General features: G+C 37.3%; 1 protein-coding gene across 1 annotated transcript; it reads right to left on the bottom strand.

The window, feature by feature from the left end:
• Positions 1-1,017: 1,017 nt before the first annotated feature.
• wsb1 (WD repeat and SOCS box containing 1) lies at positions 1,018-12,095 on the bottom strand. The gene is made up of 9 exons (XM_008308718.3): positions 11,733-12,095; positions 10,480-10,648; positions 8,154-8,437; positions 7,808-7,939; positions 7,336-7,436; positions 5,067-5,239; positions 4,789-4,902; positions 3,986-4,093; positions 1,018-3,111 (listed from the first exon to the last, which is right to left on the bottom strand). The coding sequence occupies exons 1-9, from the start codon at positions 11,770-11,772 to the stop codon at positions 2,949-2,951; spliced, it is 1,284 nt and encodes a 427-aa protein (XP_008306940.1). The 5' UTR covers positions 11,773-12,095; the 3' UTR covers positions 1,018-2,948.
• Positions 12,096-12,166: the final 71 nt, after the last annotated feature.

Consider the following 12,166-nt stretch of genomic DNA (forward strand, 5'->3'; position numbering starts at 1 on the left):
TTTTTTTTTTTCTAAAAACTCCAAAAATATTGTATACGACCAAGACCAAGATCAAAGACCAATACCAAGAAGAAATCCAAAGACCAAGACAAAGAAAAATCCATAAAAAAGAAAAAAAATTTTTTTTTAGTTTCAAAAAATTCTGAAAAAATTTTAAGAAAAATTTTTTTTCTAAAAATTTTCTGAAAGAAATGCAAGATTATGTCCTAAAACATGCTGCCAAGTGAATATTGTGTTTAGAACTCTAAAGAAATTTTATTTAGACATTTCTTTAATTTTTTTAATTTTGTAGATAACAATTTGAAGTTTTTAGAAAAAACAAATTGTTCTTGAAAATTTTATAAAAATAGAAAAAAAATGTAGCAATTGTTTGGCAAAAGAGATGCTAAAAAATTTTAAAGAAGTATTTTTTCAAGATTTTTTCTGCTAGAAAATTGATTAAATTAGTTTCAAATTATTGCATGTTTTTCATCAAAATAAAGCATTTTTTAAAACAAAATTGAAAAAAAAAATTTTGATGGGTTTTTAGAAAAAAATAATTTTAATTTTTGGTCAGAGGTGAAAACATTTTGATGAAATGTTTTTTTTTCTAAAATTTACCTTTTCTGCATGTTTCTCATGAAAATAAAGCTTTTTTAAAAAATCAAATTTTTTTGGAAGAAAATTAATTTTTCTTGAAAAAACAAAAGATTGTTTTCGAAGAAACATTTTGGGAAAACTACTTTTTTTGAACAATTTTTAGAAAAAAAGTGTAGGAATTTTTTGGCCAAAACATTTTGATGAGAATTAAAAAAAAGAAAATTCCAAAATGGATCTTTCCTACATCCTAAATCTTTGTTTTTCAAAAACGATTTTTGAAAGGTTTTTAGAAAACATGTTTCAATGATTAAAACCGAGGGGGAAAAATACTTTTTTGGAACATTAACTCTTGATCACAAGCATAACACCATACTAATACTTTTTTGAAAAATGTTTCAAAAATAAAATGTTTCTAAAAATGAATAAAATTGCACTAAATTGCTTTAAAATAAGTACTGATTTTTATGAATATAATTCATAAAGATATTTTTTAATAAATGTGCTGCATTTATTAAAAAAAATCTTTATTGAACCTACACACCCAGAACAAAATAAAAAATCCAGTAAGTACATACATTCATACAAAAGTATTCACTGTCATACTGCATGTCACTGAGGCAGAACTGTTTTTCTCATAACAATGGTTTCAGCAACATAACCCCATATTGTTTTTGCAGATCTAACACTTCAGCCTGTTCAGAAGAAATTCTGTATCTCAGAAAAGAAATGCAAACATACCTGCCCATTTGTATTTACACAACCTCAGAGATGAAAACCTTTGGGTTTAGCAGTTGCTGTCAGGACCAATTGCAAAGAATGATTGACAGCAGCTTTGTGTACACATTCCCACAGAAACAGAAGACAAAGATTAGCACACACTTTACCTTCTTCACACACACACACACACACAACCAACTACTTTTCTAAATGATAATGCTGCAACTCACAAATAGCAAAAAGTATCTGCAAGTGATTGTGTGCATATATTTCAGTGAATCTAAAGGCATTAACCCAGCACAAGATGTGACTGACTGATTGGTGTGTGTGTGTGTGTATACCAATATCTATAATAATATGTGAATACACTACAGCGACGCTGCCAGTCTGTGTCCCACACAAATGTAACGAAGCCCTGGTGGACAATGAGACATAGCAATGCAGATATTTTCACATTTAAAAGAGGAAAAAAAAAAAAACAACAAATATTTGACATATAATGAATATAAATGACAATATAAAGTAAAAAGGTGACAGATACATAGACATGACAATATCATATATTTATATATACATACATAAAATTTGTATAAAGTTTGTTTTTACAAATACAACCATGCATGAAATTACCCAAAGACCTCGGTTAGTTGACTTTAACTACCACCCAACAAGGAAAAACTAAAATTTCAAGCATACTATTGCCATGTTTTTGGTGGACTGTCGGTGAGCTTCATCAGAAGGTAAAGACAACTTTAGATGATGTTTGTGTTAAAAAAACAAAAGAACAAAAAAAAAAAAAAAGACTTTTCATTGTTACCATCTGATGGCGATCGAATTTCAGGGACCTTTGGTATTTGGTTAACCTTCTGCTGATGTTACTGGTAAACTGGATTATACTTTGATAACTGATTAATACTGGAAGATTTGTTGGCTGTGATAGTGACTCTTCCCATATAAATAGGTTTTAGTGCCTTTTAAATGTAAGTGCCATGTTTACTCAGACTAAAAACTGGAATGAGTAACAGCTGAAGTGGAGATCTGCAATGGTAATGTTATAAATACTGTATGACAAGGGTTTAAACACTAGATGTACATAATATTTACAGCATGAGTCATCCAAGAATATGTGGTTGTCTTCAAACTCCTGAAGTCCACTTATTCTCTCACCAAAGCTCACCCTCCTGCCAACAGTTAACCCTGAACTGAAGGCAAACAGCGGTGCTGAACTCCACACTTCAAGTGCAACTGCTGTTTTAGAATAGATGTGGGTATAGCAGTGTTTATTATACTCAGTGATTGAAGAAACGGCAACCAGTTAGAAGGGAAGCTCAACACTCACAGCCATGTAAGGTCCACTATGATTTAGTGGACATTACAAGTGCAGACGGTTCCATGACCTTAGCTATCATGTGTTAACATCATTTAGAAAATGTTTTTTATTTTTAAATATGACCATAAACTGCAGGAAGATGGTGTGGTGGTGTTTTGAGATGAGGACATTTCCCGGGTTTTCAGAATACTTTCATTCACTTACCACATCCATGTCTCACAGTTTTGTTGTGAACTTGTTTTCTTTCAGGTTATTGCTGCTGCAGCATGTGTAACCAACTGCTAAGTGCTGAGGGTGGTGCGGAGTTACTGTATGGAAAAGTTTAGACAATTTTGTATTTTAGATAGTCACACAGCGGTTTAGGAATGGCCAGTGCCTCTACTTGCTGGGTGGTTGTCACCCGGCGAAAGGACATCCTGCAAAGGTGCTGCAGGCTGGCAATGCTACGAGGACACTCCCAGAAGTGCAGGCTACCATCACGAGTCCTGGAACACAGAATATAGAATTACATTTGTAATAGGGTGTTTCGATATTTTGTAAAGAGATACTAAAGGTTTTTTTCTTCTTCAAAATGTATTGATCCTTTCTCCTTTAAAAGTACATTTTATTTTAAAATCCTTGTATTAGGTTTTTTAATAAACATATCAACAATTTTCTATTTTCTATATTTTTTTTCTATTGAGCGGGTGATTGATACTCTACAGTTTCAACACTGCACTTGCTCATGTAAACATGTTTACAGTTTTATTTTCCATCTCTGAAGTTATTTTATTTTTTCCAGTCACTCTCTGGACATGTTTAGGTTCAAGGTAGGTATGTCAAGTGTGTCGTCAAACAGCTTCCCACAGACGTGCGCTGCTCTTTTGTAACCTGGATGTGTACATAGTGAACAGTGTGTCATGGTGTTAGATGACACTGTACTCTCTGCACACCCTAAACACAACCCTGCAGCTGTTTCATAACATGTTCAGATGACTTCTGCTGCTCTTGTAGCTTCTGACCTTGTATAAAGCTTTTCATTATGTTAAATCTGACACAAACCAGACCAGACTAGAGACAGCATTTTTTTCCCCCTTTGGCAAAAAATTGAAGCTTAATTTTGCAGTTCATTACATTTTGGGTGATTATTTACTTGCCAATCATTTTACACAAATTAGCATTATCAATTAAAAAGAAAAGCCTCAAGATGACACTGTTATAAATTATTTTAAATTCACTCGCAACTAAACCAGCTATGACGGCTTTGCAAATAAGCAACCCATAAAACACAAATACCTGTTTCTCCTTCTTCATACAAAAGAACATAGTACTAAACGTGTGTTCAGGTTAGGGTGTATCTTAACATGTTTGTGTTCTTACCCTGCAGAAAGGACACTTCCATCTGGGGAGAAGGCACAGCTGAGACCATTTGTGAGAGGAGCGATGGCCTGAGGGGCCCTCTCCTCAATGCTCCAGAAACGGACCAACCTGAGAACAGACACAGAGCAGACCAACTCAGAACATTAAAAAGAGGAGAGAATGAAAGCGTGTCAGTTCAGTTTACAGAAAGTCAGATTGTTTTTTTAAAGCTTGATGTTTGTGACTGTCTTTCGTATCCGTCTTTGAAAAAAAAAAAAAAAAAACATCTGTGATGATTACGTCAACTTTTTGGGAAGAAAAAACCCCCCAATGTTATTCACTCAAATTATTGCTGCATTACCTTAAAAAAGACTCTTGTATCAACGAATTTGCAGCAGCAGTTCAGCGTTTGGTCAGCCAATGTGATTAATAGCTATACTGTGACAAACATGTGACCCATTCACACATTGCTGACACACTCTCTAAAGTCCCTAAAAAGACTCATGACTCACAGCAGGACATTAAAAAAGGACAAACTGTAACACTTCACTGCTGAGTCTTGTCTTTTCAATATCAGAGGAGATATATTAGAAGAAGGGTCTTATTTAACCATGACCATAAGGTTTCTTTTACAGATTGTGGTTCAACTATAACTATAGAACAAAACGATCAAACAATTCTACACAAAGAAAACTTAAGTCTCAGTTGGAGCAACTTCCTGGGAATCTGACGTGAAGAACATTAAGCACAGAATACATAGGTTAAATAAACCGAAGGAAACAGAAGGCATACTGACAATCATGAGAAATCATGGTGCATCTTACTTGTCATCTGTAATGCTGGCAATGTGGCGTCCATCTGGGCAGAAGCTCACACTGCGGACCCAGCGGTCGTTTGAGCCTCCAGCAAATATGGGTGATGGAGGAGGAAAAAGATGTCTAACAAAACATCAGAATGAGAAGAGATCAATAACAGGATCTTAAAGTGGAGAAAAAAACATTTCAACCGTGGTTAGGGCTTGAGAAAGTGAGTCATGTACAATAAATGATGTGTAGAAAAAAAAAAGCTGAATATCAGAGCAGCCAGCTGCGTGTGTCCTTACCCAAGTTCCAGCAGGATTGTGGCCTTTTGGTGGTCCCAGACAATGACCCTGGTGTCATAAGAGGCGGTGGCTAAAAGTGCCCCATCTGGTGAAAACTCACAAGACACCACATCATTGTGGTGTCCCTCCAGCTTCCTGATCAACTTGTACTCATCCATGTTCCACAGGAACACCTGCAATGTAAAGAGGGGGCTGTTATAGCTCTGGTTGTGACACCATGACATGTACTGACACATTCACTGTCTGCACACACAGCAGTTAGAATTGTAAATAAGTAAGAAAAATTCAATACACTGTCATGTTACGCTTAGTGTCATGGTTAAGCTTTGTAACTTTAAAATAAGGCAAACATACAAGAGCACATGCTACACAAGCAGCAAGGCTATGTCAAAATGCACCTTTTTTTAAACATACACTAGCAATTACAATTAATGATTATATGTACAAAACTAACAAACTACTATTCATCTTTTAACGTTACTACATATAGTACTATTTTTAAAAAATAGTCTGGAAAAAGAGAAAATAAAACAAGCAATAAAACAAGTAACTTAAGGTGACATAATTTTACTCCACTGGTTTCTCCTTTCAGAGTTTTAGTTCAGTGTGTTTACAAGAGGCTCGCACCTCCAGCAGAAGCCTATGGAGAGAGACAGATACTGCAAGAGAAAAGAATATTTTATGGCCAAAGGGTTGAAGCCTCTGGCAAAGTACATATGAATACAGACACATACACACAAAAAACTACCCACACACACACTCACATACAGACAAGAGGTCATCTAGGTTCTATTTGCTTTAATAGAGCTGATTCTTTTCTTTTCAATGAACAATGATCAGACAGCTACTGTTTGTGATACCACACACACACACACACACCATTAAAGAGTTAAAATGTGTATATTGTGTAATAAATATATCTTAAAGCAACAGAGCCTTTTTGTAAACTGTGTGTATAAAGTGCACGATAAGCCACAAGTCTTCTATAGTCAACTGTACTCAGACGTCTAGTTATTATTTTAGTGGAGTTAATATAGTCTTAGCAAAACAAATTAAATATTTAAAATATTCATGTTTTTGCTGTAATTTTTAACTACATGTGCATCAAAAGAGAGGTTTGGATAAAATATAACCAACTTTTGTAGCTCTGTTGCTGTTGTGCATTTCTTATGAAAACAGAAGTATTAGGTTTCCACATACTTCCATGTTTGTTTTCTACAAATTTGGTCCTACAGAAGTAATTGGTAGTACCTGAAAATGTACTTTTTTAGCATAACTGTATCCCTAATAACTATAACCTAAAATTGTCATGTTTGACACCTCCAGCCCACATTTAGGCAAACAATAAAGATGCGAGTGTTGCCTTACAGAGAGACGAGTTAGCTGGTTATTAAACTGGTTATGGCTGGCTGCCGATATGTTCAAATGTTCAGCAAAGAGATAGTGTGAATGACAGTAACAGGTATCCTTGTTATGAAGGTAGTTCTGGTGTGTAAGCCAGTCAGCTCTATGTGAGGATGGGATGGAGGAGTTGTGATGTTGGAAGGGGTCTTTAAACTATCAGTTAAAGTGTAGAGCTTTATACTGAAATCAACTGAATAAACAAAAGGAACTGCGACAGCAGAGTGAGACAGACACGGAGCAGCACCTACGTACAGATTGACCTTGCTGGTCAGGTGCCAGGCTGACCCTGGCCAGGCCTTTGGGCATTGCGCACTGTGCATCCCCGGTTTACACCGGCTGCTCAAAATGTCAGCGCGGCGCTCCTTTCAAAACCAATCACACATTGAGCTTTGCCCCCACCTGTGACAGGGAGAGCAAGACACACACTGTAGGGACACACACAGCCTAATAATGCCACCACCACGTCTACTATTACTACACTGTTCAGATCAATGTAGAAATGTTGGTCAGCCTATTAAAACAACAGCCAGGAATATTTATTCACCTTAAGGGCTATTGACACAGGTTAACTTAAAGTACATGTTTGATATAACAATAGTTCCAACAGTGGTCTGCTCTGCATGTATATTGATAAATACCAAAAAGTAACTTTTTTTATAACAAACAAAACCACACATAATCTTGATGCAGGCAGCTCAACTTATAAACACACCAAGCAGTTTGTTCTAAGGTGGAAATGGGAGGACAGTGCAGATGGGGAGTGTATTACTCTGTAGGTTGCTCAAGCATAACTTCTCAGAGGCAAATACACACAGATTAGCTAACAAACCCATTGAAACAAGAGAAGAGGAACTCGTGTACGTACCGCTTTTCCAGCACCAACAGAGCACAAGACAGAGGAGTCAGGGGTGAAAGCACTGCAGTACACCCAGCTTGGATGCCCCCGTAACACCTTCACCATGTTGCCTACAGGATTGATAACCAACGATGCAAAATTCAGTTAAATGTGTCTTAAAAACACAAAAGAGAAGACAACTAGACAACTTCTAGTGTTGTTTAGAAGCAGATACATTTAACAAAACAGAAAGAAAGACCAGCAAGTTACCTAGAGCTAAGTTAAAGACAAAAACATAATTGCACTTCTGGGGCTTAAAGACTAGCATGGAAACTGTACTGCAGTGACATGAAGGCATATGTGGGTTAGTCACATGGCCTTTGTTACATTCAGTGTTATCAAAGAATGAAAAGTAGGTCATAATATTATTTCTATGCATCAGTTCTATTGAAATATAGAACTCCACATGTAGAACTCCACAGAGCAAATACAATCTACATACCATCATCTTTGAGGTCCCACACTCGCAGGGTCTTATCCCTGGATGCAGAGACTAACATAAGGCTGCCGTCGGGGGCAAAGGTCAAGTCTCGAACTGCTTCTGTGTGGTCCATTAGGTTCAGCAATAGTTTACCTGCAAGGGGTTACACCAAACAGTATTTATTAAGAACATCTGTGGTGCTTAAACCTCAACATAGCAAAAGTATGACATTTCTAGTTATCATTGTCATTCCAAAAAAAACACCTTTAAGAGAAAGGGTGAAATGAAAGATAATGTGCAAATAACATTATTCTGATCCTAACCCCATAATTCATCTGCTCCCTAATTATCAACAATGCTGCCTCACCAGTGTAAACATCCCAGATTTTGATGCGGCCATTATTGAGGCCTGTTGCCAGTAGCAGCTGGTCTTGGCCAAACTTGAATCGGTGCCACTCGATGTTAACGCAGCGACTCTGCTTCTCTGGTACGGAGGAACCGAAAGCCATGCCCCAGACAAGGTCCCCACAGTCGATGGTGTGCTCCAATGGCTCTCCTGAGACCGGGATCACCTGGCCGCTGTCGCTGTTTTGACGGGACAGACGACGGGGGCTTGAGGCATTGGTACCCACACCGCAATGACCCACAGAACTGCAGCCACAAGGGTTCAAAAAGAAAAAAAAAGAGAAAGGACATAGAGAAAATATTATTTAAGGTCGACTACGCAGCCAGGCACAACCACAATAGCACGGTGCTGTCATTAGACTCTGACATAGTCAGACACATGAATACAAAGATGATAAGGGAAAAAAAACCATACTGCAGTTTTTGTTTCTTCTGAGAATTTAACCTGCTCACTCATTTCAGGAACAATAAGCTGTTTTTCTCAAGATAATATTGATAGCAGTCACAAGGTCTGATTGACTGGAAAAGAGAGTCTGTTAAGCAGAAAGGGAGCAGATAAAATCAGGCCACGTGTTCGTGGAACTTGCAAAGGGCAGGATTATGGCCACATTAACTACTGGAAACTTCTACGTGCATAAACAGCATTGTACTTTTTATCAGTAGCATTGTAGCTGATCAAGTAACTTCACAGCCAAGAAGTTAGTTCACAGCAGCAACTTTTTTTACATTGTCTAACCTAAATCATGTCAATGTTTTGACATGTGACATGCTCAACATCAACTACACAAGAACAATTGCTGTAAAACTGATGTAAAAGCCCAACTACATGGAGTTGTTTTTAGGTAGCAAATGTGGGTGTGAATCCTGCAACCAATAACAGCTCGCAGGAGGAGACGGTGGGGAGGCCTAGGAAAATATCAGGTTGCATCACACTAGCTCCCTACGTCTCACAGAGACAGAATTTGTATGAACAGGAATAGAGGTAAAGAGTGTTTCAACTTGACCCAGAGTGAGCTAAACACAGACCAAATACTGGAGGGTTGTGTAAAAATGTAAACTATGAGAACATTTATTTTAATAATCTGCTACATGATTTTGCTGATACATCTGCATCTTAGTGTGTTTGGCTGCTTACTGTGCTTGAGGCTGAGTGCAGCTGCAAATTTTGAATGTGTTTCACAATCAAACTTTCCACAATAAAATTATAGAGTGCAAGGCATTTCTCTGACATGGGTAAACAATTGTCGCAAAATTAAGTTGCCTACTCAATGTGTAACTTTATCCTGCTTTAGTGTGTATTTTCAATTTAAACACAATAGAAAGATGAACTGTAACACCTTCTCTTCCTTTTCCCCCTGTTAAATGGGTTTAAGTTGAATTTCAACCACCTTTTCCCCCTGTTAAATGGGTTTAAGATAGATATTTTTAGTTTAATTTCAACCCTCATCTATAACTGTGAAGTCCAATGAGACAAATGTGATTTGTGAATCTAGGCTATATAGATACAATTGACTTGCCACAACATACAGAGAATGAGGGGGAAGGAAATCATAAGAAAACCACGAGACCGAAACCATAAACAGAACTGACAAGCTTACATTTCCTCAATAATATCTGGTAGAGGAAACCTGACGATGCAGATTATTTAAGTTAGAGATCAACCTCATGATTTAAATTATCTGAGTTAAATTTACACTGTTGGCACTTGTTTTTCAACTGGTTGTTGAGACTAGATTGCTAGTTTTGCCTCTTTTTAAATAAAAAAAAGACTGTGTTCACGACCACTAGCATTTTCTTCTTTTAGATAATAACACTATCTCGGCTTGTAAAAACCAAGTTTTAATATTATTTACATGTAATCAATAAAAAAAATTTTAAAAAATGAAATCCATTAGCTACCATTGATTAAAAAACCTAAAAAAAGAATGCCAGAAAATAGATGGAGTCTGAGCCTACTGACAAGAGAGTATAGATTATAGAACCAGAATTATGGTTTTCCTTTGTGTTTTAACTGCAAGACGTTTGGCAATGTGGAACGGCCCAAGGCTTCATCTTATGGAGTTAAATATTAGGTGAGCTAGACAGGAAATTACATTTGACAAAGACAACCAAAGAATGGTACCTGGTGGCCACTCCCCCTTTTTTTGATCTAAGATCTCACATTAAATCATAAAACAAAGGATTTACAAATGCAAGCTACAAAAAACTATACCTATAAAAACTATTACAACATGTGTAATATGGCTGCAGGCAGACTAATTCACCAGAAAATCTAATGCAATACTTACAAGTTCTTTAGGCATTTTGTCCAGGGAATGAGCCTAACAATGCGGCGTCCTTGAGACCAAGCAATATAGGAACCATTCGGTGCGAAGGCTACTGTCCACGCCTCGCGCCCAGACTTCTGGTCGAAGGGAGCAGCAGGCACCAGGAGTTCACCAATGAACTTAGCCTTATCTGGAAAAACAACAACAGTGTTACTTTAGTGCCTCATGATGGGGATTAAGTTTTATAAGTTTACAACCCATAAACTCATTCAAGGCAAAGCCTAAGGAATTCCAGTCATGCTGAACCTTTTTTTCCACTGTAAAGCAGGCACCAATCACAGCTATGGAAGAGTGGGTGGGGAAGTAGGCACCTTATGATGAAAACAACAACAACCGTTCCACATAAAATTCAGAGAGATTTCAATACAGTTACCAACGTTTTGTAATTTATGAATTTAAAACACACTGCAAAATGGTTTTCTAACTGTCTGTTTTGAGTAATTGCCATCTTGAAAAATCATCTTCCAGTCGAATATGAAAAGATTGAGATGGGGAATTTGTTTTTACGAAATAGCAACAACCTAGACCGGCCTGTGTAATTACAGCATCGTGTACAACGGTTTACACGCGGAAAGTTTGCAAAATATTGCGACTTTGCAGATCTGAATCGAATACAGTCAACATATTGCAAATGAGTAACGGGTAGTGCTGAATGGAAAACGGAAGAGATACAGTTACACGGCTTGCAACAACACAATGTTAAGCGTGTGAACGTGCACGTACGTGAGGCGGGGCTGCTGGAGCTGCTTCCGTGTGTGTGTGTGTGTGTAAAAAGAGAGAATAATGTGGGGGGGGCTTGACTGACTTGAGTAATGGACTTTAAAAAACATATACTTTAGTTTAAATCGGTATTTATGATGCTTTGCTTTTCTGAACACATCACAACCCATAAACTAACAGTGGTACCACGCAATGGTCAAACATAACAACGCAGAAAAAACGGCATCTCGAAGTTAGCTTGACTAGCTTTTATAGTCCCAGTGAGGCTACACAGGGAATAACTGTTATTTACTATAACTTATCGCATAGCCGTTGTTTTAACTAATTTCCCGCACTGTTTTTATCTTCCAAATTTAAGGTTTCAGGTTACAATTGAATTTAGCGGCTAACGCTAACACGTTAGAGCAGATACATTGTGTATCCGCTCTGAAAAATACCGAAATACCCCCCACCTTATTCGAAATACAACGCTCTAAATAGACATTTCTACTTACCTATTTCATTTTCGTTTATACAGTCTGGAAAGCTTGCCATCTAAGTAAATGAACAGACCAAGGAGAAAAAATCCGACCGCGTCTATCAAGGAACAGAAATGTATTGCTGACTGAATCGACGCGGATTGGGACTGTGACGATGCCTCTTCACTTCTGTGCCTACAAGTCCTTAGAATTCCTCCGCCGACCTTGCAGTCCCGGATGGTGGTTAGACCTTTAATAATCCCCCTTATTCCTTCTCACTTCTTGTCTGTTTCTGTTTTTATGTGATGTCGGTTTCACTAAACACCCAGTATGAATAATGTATGCTGTTGTGTACGTTTAATAAACTCTCTGAGACAAAAAATGTTATCTTGTGTGTTTCGAAAGGACAGAGCAACAATATATAGTAGGCGGATTTTAACAACACGTCATCACGATCGTCATCACAGCGT

The sequence above is a fragment of the Cynoglossus semilaevis genome, chromosome 4 (assembly GCF_000523025.1).
Source record: "Cynoglossus semilaevis isolate Cse_v1.0 chromosome 4, Cse_v1.0, whole genome shotgun sequence".
In the NCBI taxonomy this organism is placed as follows: domain Eukaryota; kingdom Metazoa; phylum Chordata; class Actinopteri; order Pleuronectiformes; family Cynoglossidae; genus Cynoglossus; species Cynoglossus semilaevis.

Coding starts and splice junctions, on each gene's coding strand:
- wsb1 (XM_008308718.3), bottom strand. CDS start 11,772: ATGGCAAGCTTTCCAGACTGTATAAACGAAAATGAAATAG. Junction 7,437..7,807: donor GTGGGACCTCAAAGATGATG/GTATGTAGATTG, acceptor TCAATCCTGTAG/GCAACATGGTGAAGGTGTTA. Junction 4,903..5,066: donor ACAATCCTGCTGGAACTTGG/GTAAGGACACAC, acceptor ATGTTTTGTTAG/ACATCTTTTTCCTCCTCCAT.